The sequence below is a fragment of the Mercenaria mercenaria genome, chromosome 14 (assembly GCF_021730395.1).
Source record: "Mercenaria mercenaria strain notata chromosome 14, MADL_Memer_1, whole genome shotgun sequence".
NCBI classification, from domain to species: Eukaryota; Metazoa; Mollusca; class Bivalvia; order Venerida; family Veneridae; genus Mercenaria; species Mercenaria mercenaria.
The window spans coordinates 75,938,593-75,952,599 of NC_069374.1; the positions used below are offsets into that span (position 1 = coordinate 75,938,593).

General features: G+C 35.5%; 1 protein-coding gene across 1 annotated transcript in view; it reads right to left on the reverse strand.

The window, feature by feature from the left end:
- The window catches only part of LOC123526889 (uncharacterized), a 48,108-nt gene that overhangs the window by 13,478 nt on the left and 20,623 nt on the right, over nt 1-14,007 (reverse strand). The window contains exons 6-14 of the mRNA XM_053522724.1: nt 13,775-13,946; nt 13,522-13,655; nt 11,810-11,925; nt 11,013-11,168; nt 8,095-8,317; nt 4,929-5,179; nt 4,159-4,299; nt 2,220-2,376; nt 272-431 (exon numbers count right to left, since the gene is read on the reverse strand). Coding sequence (XP_053378699.1) covers nt 272-431; nt 2,220-2,376; nt 4,159-4,299; nt 4,929-5,179; nt 8,095-8,317; nt 11,013-11,168; nt 11,810-11,925; nt 13,522-13,655; nt 13,775-13,946 — 1,510 coding nt within the window. The remainder of the gene's footprint in view (nt 1-271; nt 432-2,219; nt 2,377-4,158; nt 4,300-4,928; nt 5,180-8,094; nt 8,318-11,012; nt 11,169-11,809; nt 11,926-13,521; nt 13,656-13,774; nt 13,947-14,007) is intronic.

The following is a 14,007-nucleotide window of genomic DNA, read 5'->3' on the forward strand; positions in this document are numbered from 1 at the left end:
TTTTCCTTAATTGTAATGGTGCTACTTAAATCAACGTCCATCACAAAATAATTTGAAAATTCTATCCATTTTGTAAATATTTATTCATGGACAGCACAAAATTTCTAACCTTTTACAAATATGCATGCACACTACCATTTAATACCTATTAAACTGATAAGAAACGAAATGCAAGTTGCAAGCATAATTAATGCTATATAAATAAAAAATCCTAGAGAGAAACATTTATACCTTAGACAATAAACACGAAACAACTGTTCCGCAAACTTACTTGTAAGACTGCTTGGTTAGTATCTGCACTGCAGATGTGAAAAGATTGTTTAACTTGACCAGTAACTGTTTGTCGAAGTTTCCATCTTGATGTGTTTTCAACATGGAGCAGAAAACAACCTGTGACTCCTCAAAACTTGGCCAATACTTCAAAAGTTTACCTGGAAGTATACATGTCTAGAAAAATTGTAATCAGCGACTTTTTACATTCTCACTATAACTTATGATTTTTGCATGATAAAAGTAGTTTAAAGTCAAAGCAGATAATAAAGAAATGTATACAAGCAACACAAAATGCCACATTACAGTCACATGGAAACCATTAAACATTTGTGTTAAAAACTGATCCAACTTTGAGTCGTCAGCAGTTTAAATCAATAAATGTCATGTCAATAAAAGCAGCCAATGTTTGACTATTCAAATTGTTGTCCCCAAAGCAGGAATATTACCCTAAAGTTTCAAATATTTTTAGAATTTCAATCCAGTATCTGCATTAGTTTTAAGAGATAGTAGTAGAGTAGATTCATGCAAAACTCTACCCATAAGTTTCTAAGTTCAAAAGAAGACATAATTTTGCAAAATACATATCAGATTAATGGGATTGTATGGTATGACCTAGTTTTATAAACCAAAAGAAACATGTATAGTTTCAATTCAATATTTACTTTAGATTTTTAGATTGAACCTTTCATGTAAAACTAAAACCAGGATTTTCCTAGTCCAAAAGGGGCATTATATTTGGCCTAATTAATATCAGAATAATGGGACTGGATGCTATCACCTAGTTTTATAACCCAAAAGCACATGCGATGTTTCAATTCAATATCTGCATTAGTTTTGGAAATAGTAACTTACATGCAAAACTTTAACCAATATTACATGTCAAAGCTATAGGATTTGGTCCTGAGAGGTTGGTCATTGACCTAGGAAAGAGTTCCAAAAATATATGCTTTTATATAATAGCTATATGTACTTGCATGCAAAAGTCAAACCAGGATTTTCCAAGTCCAAAAGGGGGACATAATTTGGCCAAAACAAATGCAAGAGTTACGGGACTAGATGATATTACCTATTTTTATAACCCTAAAGTTTCAATTCAATATCTGTATTAGTTTTGGCAATTGTAACTTACATGCAAATCTTTAACCAGGATTTTCTACGCACAAAATGGGGCATTATGTGGTCAAAATACATGTAAGAGTTATGGGAATTGACCCAATGAGACTGATTACTGACCTAGAAAAAAAGAGAAAAGATGTCTCAAAGCTGTATGCTTTGGAAAGATAGCTAAACCTACTTGCAAAATTTTAACAAGGGTGTGCTGACAACAACACCAGTGCGAGTAGAATAGCTCAAACTGTAAGGCTAAAATCTAGAACTAACTCTGAAGACGACTGCTAGGAGCTTGAATACAAAATGACCTGGGTCACAGATCAAATGTTTAATACCACTCTTTCAGCGCTTAATATTATACTTTGTTCGTAGTAGTATACAGATATCTTATGTCATAGAATGTTGCTAGAATGCTCTCTTTAAACACTGATTATCAACTTCTTTAAACAAAGAAGATACGTTGAGAAAATGTAGGCACAATTTACTTTTCAATATTATTTTGATGGTTTTATATAACTTTAAGACTGACTCAGTTTATAAGAAATATGGCTATTTTCTAGCTGTTCATGGCATAGAAAGACCCCAGGTCTCTATAAGGCCATTTTTTCATCACATATGGACTCATGGGTAGAGCCAATAACCTTCCGTAAGTCAGCTGGATGGCTTCCTCGCATGAAAAATTCTATGCACCAAGCAAAAAACACGTCTGTCAGGGGCAAGTGTTTTGAAGTCAGGAACCTTTATCATAAAGACCACTTTACAGTTTAAATAAGATGCAAGTTTATGTATCAGCAGAAAAAACGATAGGAGAGGATTTTACAGACTAATAAAATTACCTATAGCATGTACTTTTACAAAGTCTATGTGCTTTTTTGGTATACGGTCCAAATGATTAAATACAAACAGTGCAGATTTTGGATCAAAACTGGTATGAAAGTAATTATCACTCTCTGGAGAAACTGGTCGGTCCAGTATAGTCAGCAGTCCGCATACCTGAAATTGGAAATAATTTAATACAAGTTGTTTTTGTATTAGTAAAATATGGTAAGTAATACCGTATTTTGGTGTGTATAGGTCGCACTTTTTCTACCCATTTTGCTGCCTAAAAAAGTTCCTGCGACCTATACGACAGAACATTGCCAGCAGTTTTTTTTTCGGGCCAATTTTCTGACCGTAGCTCTCGCAAAATTACGTGCATCTGTTACGAACGAACAAAATGGATAAAAAATATCAATATCGGCGGCTTTTCAACCAACAGCGGTTACTTTCAATAAAATATATCGTAAATAACTCATACAGACTATTAAAATTACGAATGACTTTAATTCAAAGATGTTTTTGCAGTCTGAATTACGTTTGTTTCTACTTTCGTTTTACTGGACGCCATTGACATGTACTCCGGGTTGGATAAAATCCGGACAGATCCGTCCTCCATTCCAAACATTGTTTATACTAATTCTTAGCGTATTAAAAAACTTGAATGATTATTTTTTAATTTTGATTTTTAAATAAAAGAAAAAAATCCAAAAAGAGATATTTTGTTAATCTTTTTACTCAGAATCAAAAGAACGCGGTTAATTACATGACACGGAAAGGTGTTATAATTGCTGTGCAAACAATTCACACTTAAACTTGCATGATAACAGAATGTAAACGCAAACCGTCTTCTGCCAATTAGTGTCAAAAAGCCGCTTTTCTTTGATGTAGTCTGTTACCGATACTACTGTTGGTACGAAACGGTTGGGAACGAAAATAACACAGTCCGATTTCCACCAATCAGGTTCTGATAATAATTCAGTCCGCGGCATCAATATGGCCACCGCCATAACTTTTTTGCCGGTAAGTATTAAATATTGCTGGGGAAAAAATCCGAAATTTAACTGCGACTAATACGCTAGAAGTTAAATTTTCCGACCATTTCCAGCGCAAAAATTAGATGCGGACTATACATTACCGCGACCTATACACACCAAAATACGGTATATATTTCTGCCAAAGAAGAGCATGTCATGTTTCTGTTTAGCATTTCGGATATATCCAGTATGGTGCAAACAACTGTGTTTGATATTTTCCATTCATTTCATTCTATCAGCTGGAAAAAGAAAGTATTTAATTTACTGAAAATTATATAAACCGACCTATCACATGCTAATTGATCATACTATTTCCATAGCCAAGCTGGTGATTCAGACCTCAAACATTCAGACTAATTGTGCTTCCATCAGACCACTGGGCTACACAAGGATGCTACCTGTAGACCAAGTTTGGTGGTTCATGAGAAGACTGTTTAAATCTTTAAGCTTTTGTGGGGGCGTGGGGGGGGGCTTATGAGGGGACATGCTGAACAATCGTAAGTAAGAGAGCCTCAGAGGTCCATAAAGGGAGCTACAAACCAAGTTTGATGAAATAACATCAAGTGGTTCATTAGGAAAATCTGTTTAAAAATGCTTCTTTTTTTTTTTAAGATCTGCCGATCTAGCTCTGGCAAACTCGTAAGGGGTCGGGCTGAACATTCATAATTGAGAGAATGGTCCATAACAGTTGCCACAAACTTGCAATAATCTGTTAGATGATTCATGAGTAGCACACCCTGAACAAATTTCAGCTCTGTTAAAATTAAAGAACTTGACTTAATACAGAAGAAGTACCTGTACACCAAGCTGAATTATTACTGAAATGTTTAAGAGTATTAAAATTAGTAGTCATATTTCTATACAATAAGTTCTTGCTTATTTCATCAGAAACAGGCTTAAGATAGTTAAGTTGTTTACAAACCCTGTCTTGTATGCTTCCAACACTGTCTATCCAACTAACATACACAAGTCCAAGAACAGCTGTTTGCTTTAATGTGTGCGTTAGAAGAAATTCCAGATCCAGATCAAATAAAGAGGTATCATCAATGAGTATGACACCTGACTGGAAGAGAAATATTCGTTACACATCTATAAATGATAATGTAGTTATAAATCAAGTTTTATTATCTGTCATTTATGTATATTCTTAATGTAGTTCCTTAATTTTTTTTTTTTTGATTTAACGTCGCACCGACACATGATAGGTCATATGGCGACTTTCCAGCTTAAATGGTGGAGGAAGACCCCAGGTGTCCCTCCGTGCATTTCATCACGAGCGGGCACCTGGGTAGAACCACCGACCTTCCGTAAGCCAGCTGGATGGCTTCCTCACATGAAGAATTCAACGCCCCGAGTGAGGCTCGAACCCACATCGATGAGGGGCAAGTGATTTGAAGTCAGCGACCTTAACCACTCGGCCACGGAGGCCCCTCCTTCTTTCAATTCATATGAATTACACAAGATGTAAAATTTCCAGGAACACAATGTATATGAAATATATTGGCTGTTTGAATGGTCATCCTTCAAATATTACTTGATGTAGTTTTTAATGTTATGAAAATCTTATATTTTCTTAATGAACGGCTTGAAAGACAGTGTGCACTGCAGTGATTTGAAATGTCTTTTGTCCTATTCTTATGAAAATAAAGGTAGTTTAAAAAGGATTTATATAGTGTTCATTGTTTGATTCACCTGCAATATCGGATGGGGTAAAGTTAGTTCCAAGTGATCCATAATCTGTGTCGTTTTTCTGAGCCTTTTAATTACTTCTCCATCTAAATCATGTAACACATCTGGTTCTCCGTGTGCATGTACCACACGCACGGATCTCTGAGGGCTATAACGTATAACAGTACATGGAGGAGAAAAACAGTCATCCAGTGGTAAAAGGTCTTCACCAAGGACCAGGTTCAGGATACATGATGTTTCTGCAGAGGGATCACCTGAGGACAATAAAAGTAATCATGTAACATTTTCCTCTACTGAGCGTGTTTGGAGAAAATCTGACTTCATAAAATGAATGATACAAACTTTATTCATAGCAACAAATACGGTTTATTCTTAAAATTCTCACTCACTGTTACCAAATACCTTTAAGATGTACATGTATTATCTATTAAGTATATTAAGGAATATAAGAAATGTTATAACAAAGTCTGACTTTATTATGTGATTCATGCTTTACCAAAATAATCACAGTAACCATTAATTCACAAGCAATATTTTCACTGGATGTGTTAAAGTAGCATGCACAAGTCTAGAAATAAAATGCCTTTTTAACAGTACAGTTCTAATATAATCTATGCAATTATAAGACCTAATGTAATAAACTATTGCATGTACTTATCAAAAACAAGAGGACCATGATGGTCCTGAATCGCTCACCTGTCCCCACATGACCCAGTTTTAAACCGAGTATGACATCGTTTTTTCTATTATTTGACACTGTGACCTAGTTTTTGAGCTCATGTGACCCAGTGTTGAATCTGACCTAGATATCATCAAGATAAAAATTCTAACCAATTTTCATGAAGATCCATTGAAAAATATGGCCTCTAGAGAGGTCACAAGGTTTTTTATTATTTGACATACTGACCTAGTTATTGATGGCATGTGACCCAGTTTCGAACTTGACCTAGATATCATCAAGGTGAACATTCTGACCAATTTTCATGAAGATCCATTCAAAAGTATGGCCTCTAGACAGGTCACAAGGTTTTTCTATTTTCAGACCTACTGACCTAGTTTTTGACTGCAGTTGACCAAGTTTCGAACTTGATCTAGATATCATCAAGATGAACATTCAGACCAACTTTCATACAGATCTAATGAAAAATATGGCCTCTAGAGAGGTCACAAGGTTTTTTTATTATTTGACCTACTGACCTAGTTATTGAAAACACGTGACCAAGTTTCGAATCTGACCTAGATATCATCAAAGTGAACATTCTGACTTATTTTCATGAAGATCCATTGAAAAGTATGGCCTCTCGAGAGGTCACAAGGTTTTTCTATTTTTAGACCTACTGACCTAGTTTTTGACCGCAGTTGACCCAGTTTCAAAACTGACCTAGATATCATCAAGATGAACATTCAGACCAACTTTCATACAGATCCCATGAAAAATATGGCCTTTAGAGAGGTCACAAGGTTTTTTTGTTATCTGACCTACTGACCTAGTTATTGACGGCACCTGACCAGTTTCGAACTTGACCTAGATATCAACAAGATGAACATTCTGACCAATTCTCATGAAGATCCATTCACAAGTATGGCCTCTAGAGAGGTCACAAGGTTTTTCTATTTTTAGGCCTACTGACCTAGTTTTTGATCGCAGTTGACCCAGTTTCAAACTTGACCTAGATATCATCAAGATGAACATTCAGACCAACTTTCATACAGATCCCATGAAAAATATGGCCTCTAGGGAGGTCACAAGGTTTTTTTCTTATCTGACCTACTAACCTAGTTTTTAACCGCAGTTGACCCAGTTTCAAACTTGACCTAGATATCATCAAGATGAACATTCTGACCAACTTTCATAAAGATCCCACGAAAAATGTGACCTCTAGTGGTCACAAGCAAAAGTTTACTCACAGACGGATAACGGATGCTGCGCTATCACAAAAGCTCACCTTGTCACTATGTGACAGGTGAGCTAACAATAGCTGTCACAGGAGACAGCGTGCTCGACTATTTCGATGCTGGATAGTGAAACTGGGCACATCTGAGAAAACTGGAGCTGTCACTGGAGTGTTTATTAACTCCAATGGTGGGTGAAGATATTGCACAATAGCCCGAGTCTGTGTCAAAAATATTAAGTAATAAGAGAAGTACAGATAAAGTGTATCAAAACACTATACAAGTACAGCCTAAGCAAAAAGGGGGCATAATTAAATATTGGTACACGAGTTATGCATCTTGTATCATATGATGTGGGTGATGATGTGGAACAACTACTTCAAGTTTGAATCAAATGCATTTCATAATAACTGAGATATAGTGAAAATGTATCAAAATTAACTTTTAATTCTAAGTAAAAGGGGGCATAATTCATGGAAAATTGGTCCCTGAGTTATGCACCTTGTGTCATATGATAAGGGTAATGATGCTGAACAACTATTTTAAGTTTGAATCAAATCCATTCAGTAATAACAGAGATAAAGGGAAAGTGCATCAAAACTTTAACCTGAAATTCTAAGTAAAAAGGGGGAATAATTCATGAAAAATTGGTGCCAGAGTTATGCACCTTGTGTCATATGGCATGGGTGATGATGTTGAACAACGATTTTAAGTTTGAATCAAATCCATTCAGTAATAACTGAGATAGAGTGAAAGTGCATCAAAACTTTAACCTTAAAAACTAAGTGAAAAGGGGAGATAAATCATGAAATGTTGGTGCCAGAGTTATGGCCCTTATGTCAGATGATGTGGATGATGATGAGGAATAACTATTTCAAGTCTGAATCAAATCCATCAAGTAATTACAGAGATAAGTTGAAAAAAGAGAAAGTGTAAAAAAAATTTAACCAAGGTGGGGATGCGGAAAGACGCCCACTTCGTGTAGTCGAGCTAAAAATTAAGATAGATAATAAATATAATGTTAATCATTGAAATAATAACACTTGTACTAGTATGGTGAGCGAATATGACCAATTTAAGCACAGTTTATTCTTCCCTTGATCAAGTTCATTAACAAATCTGTGACAATTCTAACAAGTACTTCCAACTCATCAAAAGACTAACCAGACAAACTAACCCACAAACTGTAAGAAGACTCTTATGACCTTCTGAAACTTTGATTCCAGTGATACAACAATTACTACTGCTCCAAGTGTCCTACTCTCTCAGTGCTTACCTGCAAAGATTATGGCACAATTTTGGCCATCAATATTTGTCTCACAGTCATCTGTAATGTTTTCACTAGTCCCATCAGTTTTAAGCATCTCTTCTACCAACTGACTGGCTATCTTATATGGTCCTTTTTTGTGGATGATGTCTAAAAATTTGGTCATGATGGAACGCAGTTCCCTACTTCTATATGTAGTATCTTTAAACACATGAGGAAAGGAGGTCACAGCCTGGAATGATTAAGGATATTTACTGCTACATGAAACAGTTTGAACTTCAAGCAACTGAAACACAATAGGGGTTTTCCTCTTGCTTATAACGGTATTGAATTCATGTGTAAAGTTTGAAAACTGTTTGCATTAAATTGTATTACTTAAATGTCTTGATGTCATTTTAAAGGTATACTAGACCCAAAGTTCATATATGCAAGTATAAATAACTAGAGCTGCTTTTGAGAAAAGTGCATGTCTCCCACAACTGCCTAATCATCTAGATAGTAAGTCAGTCTTTATATTACTGTTTACACACTACAATTTTTTAAATACCTTTGAAGAGTTAAAAGACTGATTTTTGGGTAATTCAAGGGCCATAATTCTGAAGTGCCTCAGGCGATTTGGCTAGTTAATGAACTTGGCCAAGGAGTTATGGTCAAAAACATTTAGTTCAAGTCTGGTGAAGAACGGATGAGAACTGTTCGACTTAGAGAGCAGACAAGAGTAAAAAGGCCGATTTTCAGTAATTCAGGGGCCATAACTCCGAAGTGCCTGGGCCGATTTGGGTAGTTATAGGACTTGGCCTAAGACTTACGGTCAAACACATTTTGTTCAAGTTTGGTGAAGATCCGATGAGAAATGTTCGACTTAAAGAGTGTGGACAAGATTTGTGACAGACACACACACAGACTGGAGTAAATCAATATGTCTCCCACACCACTGAATGGTGGGTGACATAATTAAAACATATAATTTATAGATTTATGATCTGACAAAGTGACCTCGTTTTTGACCTAGATAATCTGATTTTGAACCTGACTTAAGATTTCATAGACACACATTCTGACAAAGGTCTACATGTATAAGAATCCAGTAGTAAATGAGACTTCTAGAGTTTTACAAGGTTTTTCTATGATTTGACCTAGTGACCTTGTTTAAGACCTCAGGTAACCCAGTTCTGAATCTGACTTTGATCTCAAAGAGTTATACCTTCTGCCAGAGTTTTATAAAGATCAAGAAGTAAATGTGGCCTCCAGTGTATGAAAAATGTTTTTCAATTTTTTGACTTAGTGCAAGATTTCAGATAACCAAGTTTTGAACTAGACTTTATAGAGCCAAACACTGACAAAATTCTGTGATGATCAAGTAGAAAATGTGGCCTCTAGAGTGGTAACAAGTCTTCCAATGATTTGACCTAGTGAATTAAGTTTATAACCTCATGTGACACAGTTTTAAACTTTATCTAGACTATATAGAGACAAACATTCTGACAAAGCTTTAAGAAGACCAAACAAAAAATGTCCTGTAGATTCTTATGTTTTGGCCTAGCGACCTAGTTTAAGACCTTGGTTAACCCAGTTTTAATTCTGATCTATGTTTCAGAGATAAATATTCTGACAAAGCTTTATGACAATCTAGTGGAAAATGTAGCACAACAGTTTTTCTATGATTCTCAACCTAAGGTAACAGAGTTTTCAACAGAATTTCATAGAGACAAACATTCTGACAAAGTTTTGTAGAGATCAAGTAGAAAATGTGGTCTCTAGAGTGTTAACAAGGTATTTCTATGACTTGACCCCATGACCTAGCTTATGACCTCAGGTCACTAAACTTTATCCTTTATTTCATAGAGACAAATATATGTATTCTGACAATCATTTATGATAACAAGGTTTTTCTATGATTTGACCCAGTGACCTAGTTTCAGATCTCAGGCTACATAATTTCAAACGTGAACTCGAATCCATTGCGAAAACAAGAGTGCCAGAATGTCACAATATTCGCCCGTCACAGCAAATTTCTTTACTCTAGCACCTGTATTTGCAAATGGAATTTTAGTTTTGTGGTTGTTTAGTAATTATTGTAATTCTTTTGTTTTTCTAAATCCACATAAATCAAAATCCCTCCATGCATGAAGAAGAAAGGCTCCGGACAAATTTTCATTCTTGTATCATTTGACCTCTAAGTGTGACCTTGACCTTAGACCTAGGGACCCAGTTCTTGGGCATGACACTCCGTCTCATGATGGTGAACAACTGTGCCAAGTTTCATCAAAATCCCTCCATGCATGAAGAAGATATGCTCCGGACAGTCATTCTTGAATCTGACCTTTGACCTCTAAGTGTGACCTTGACCTTAGACCTAGGGACCTGGTTCTTGCGCACGACATTCCGTCTCATGATGGTGAACAACTGTGCCAAGGTTCATCAAAATCACTCCATGCATGAAGAAGATATGCTCTGGACATAGTCTGTGGACGCTGCCCGCCCGCCCGCCAGGGGCGTTCCCCTAATACGTCCCGTTTTTCAAACGGGCGTATAAAAACATTCTGACAAAAGCTTTATGAAGATTAGATAGAAAATATGGTATCTACAGCGTTAACCTGGCTTTCCTATTAGTTGACATAGTTTCAGATCTCAGATAACTCGGTAACAAACTTTGTCGAGATTTTGATGGCAATACTTTGACCAAGTTCCATTAAGATATTAAGATTTGGCCAAAAATTGTGACCTACAATGGTAACAGTAGAATTGTTGGAAACACATGAAAAACAACAGACACAATAGCTTACCTTGAGCACTTTGTGTTCAGGTGAGCTAAAAATCACATAAAGAATTTCAATCAGAAATCTACTTTTTCTAGGCTTTACTTGATCAAACAAATCTAACAGTGTATAGCTTAGATGACAGAAAAGCAAAACCTAAATATTTACTTTCTTCCCTTCTTCATTCTGAAAATGCAAGTACAATGCTTTTTTAACTTCATCCAATGTTTCCAAATTGTCTATAAGAACTCCATAATGATCTGCCAATTGTAAAGCATCGAGCATGTCTTCGATCTTCTCAATGTCGGAAAATAATAATTGATGCTAAAAAGGAAAAACATTAAGCATAAAGTGTTCATAATCATTTTATGGATTAGGAAATAGGTCTTACCTCAATTCGTATTTTGGATTTTACTACAAGCTAGTTATAATAAGAAGTAATTTACTTCATAGCTGCTGCATTACTTTTAACTAACAGATAAGCAGTGCCTTTGTAGACATCAAGTTGGTTATATCCAACACTAACTTGTATGAAATTGTTGCTATAAAAACTTTTGTGTGGCATCACTTTTGTGTTGGGAAACGTTTTCTTTGCTTAGTGAAGCTATTTCCCTAGCTATTCTAGTAATATATTCTCCGACTTGACGTACACAGAAACATCGCTGGAGAAACAAAAGGCAATAACCAATTATCAGTAAGCAAAGCAAAATCTAAAATGTTAAATTTTTTCAAATTAACAGCTGATTCGCAAGATATTATTGCATTCAAGTTTCTGCTTTTCCTTGTATGACATGGAAGTGATGCTAGCATACTCAAAGTAAATCAAAACACACTTTTCCATCACTAAGTTATCAAAACTGTATATATTTTTTTTATTTAAATAAGCTGAAAAGTACTTTCTAAAGTCTTGAAAGTTGTGTACAAATCTGGCTGCGCATGTCCCTTCAATTCCTAACTTAATATACCTTGCTTTGTGCATTTCCATCGTCTTCTGGGTCAGCTTCTAGCCTAACTTCAGACCACTCTTCACCATGACATGTTTTAATACTAATGCTGCTTTTTCTACCTTGTAATTTATCCTCTGAAACATTTCATAACAAAACATTTGATATTTAAGATATGATAGCATTCTGATATATAACCTTTGCAATGCTAATTTTAATATGGTACCTAGTGTAAAACTCTGAAATCTTTAGCATGTACTCCAGTTATATTAGATATACAAACATAACTAGAAATGTGTCCATGGGACACAGATGCCCCCACTACATGACATTAAAATGACAATTTTTTCCCAGGTCAGGGGCCATAACTCCTACAATACTGAATGAATCCGGACGCGAAACCCAAGGTGCACAACTGCACATGCTGACCAACATTCCTGTAAACTTTGGTGACTCTAGGTCAAATACTTTTGGAGCTACGCACGACACAACATTAAAATGACCAATTTTTAACTAAGTCAGGGGCTATAACCCCTACAAGACTGAATGAATCCGGACGCGAAACCCCAGGTGCACAACTGCACATGCTGATCAACATTCCTGTAAACTTTGGTGACTCTATGTCAAATACTTTTGGAGCTACGCACGACACAACATTAAAATGTCCAATCTTTTACTAAGTCAGGGGCCATAACTCCTACATGACTGGATGAATCAGGACGCAAAACCCCAGGTGCACAACTACACATGCTGACCAACATTCCTGTAAAGTTTTGTGACTCTATGTCTACGTGCTTAGAGTGAAGTATTCTTTTATGTAAGGAAGCCATCCATCCAGCTTATTGGTGCCCACCTGTGACTAAAAAGATGCCTGGAAGGTATCTGTGGTCTTCATCTACCATCAAAAGCTGAAGGTCACCATATGACCTATAACTGTGCTGGTGTTAAACCCAGCTCACAAAATGTTGATTTAACGTAAATCCTAGAATAAGGATTTTCTCTAAACTTGTAGTGCATTGTTACTGAACACACTTTAAATCTGACGAAGGATATTTGAACGACACGGCTTTTGTGAAATATAAAACATTTATTTCTATTTCTGCATTATCTAACAAAGGTATGAAATCCTAGTCCCTGGACATTTTCCAAATTTTATTTAAGGTAGTTTTGTACATTCAAATCAAAATTTTTTCTTTAATGTAGAATTTGATAAAACTGCAGATTTTTCAAAACTTCCTGATGTCCTTAGAAAATTCAGCAAAAGAAAATGTTTGATCTCCAGCAAAATGCCATAATGGGAATCTATGAGAAAAAATAATTTCGATCACATTTTAGTGAATAGAATTTTTTTCTACTAAAAGTGTGTAGTTTGAAACTTCTCACAACATAAATAAACATATGGCTTATAATATTGTTAACTACAATGTATAGGTCCATTGCTTATTTTTGAGATACATGTAGCTGCCCATGATTAATAAGATACCATACATTTCAAGCTGATATTAAGGTAAAATTTATTCATTTAATTTATCAAACATTTTAATATTATTGTTTATCTTATAATAAAGCTGCCATTTTAATAAATTCAGTACCAGGATGTCATTTATTCCTAAACTGATTTTCATTTCTGTATGCCGAGTCAAAGCTTTATTCTATGTTAGAGGGGAAAAACTAATATGCCATTACTTCTGGTTTTCTAAACATGCAAACTACCTTCTGATTTTCACACTAACCTAAACAGAATTTGACTCCTATTTCATTCAAGTAGTCTTGCAATTCCTTGACAGTCATCCCTTGTTCTTGTAAGTGTTTAAGTAACGCTGATGAAGCACTACCCTCACGTTTAAAGCCATCCATCAAATATGGCCTGCAAAATACAAAACTTATGTGTCAAATTCTGAATTAAAATTAAAATTTGTCATGCAACATTTGGTTCCTGTATCATAGGTCCAAGTATAAAATTACTATCACTAAATAAAATCGTACCTAATGTTATACTTCTTGTGTACAACGTATGCCAGTGCCCGCCAATTTGTGTCATCTGGGTTACTGTCTAGAATATTTTGAAGCTCATAGAGTTTACGGGGAGCTAATCCGCTTATAGAGGAATATAATTCTATTCCGCCTATGTTTTTCTGACTTTCATTGGATTTCGTGTCTGTCAAATCCACACAAGAAGCTGTCTCATTGTCTGTATCTGAAACTGGGTTATGAAGTCA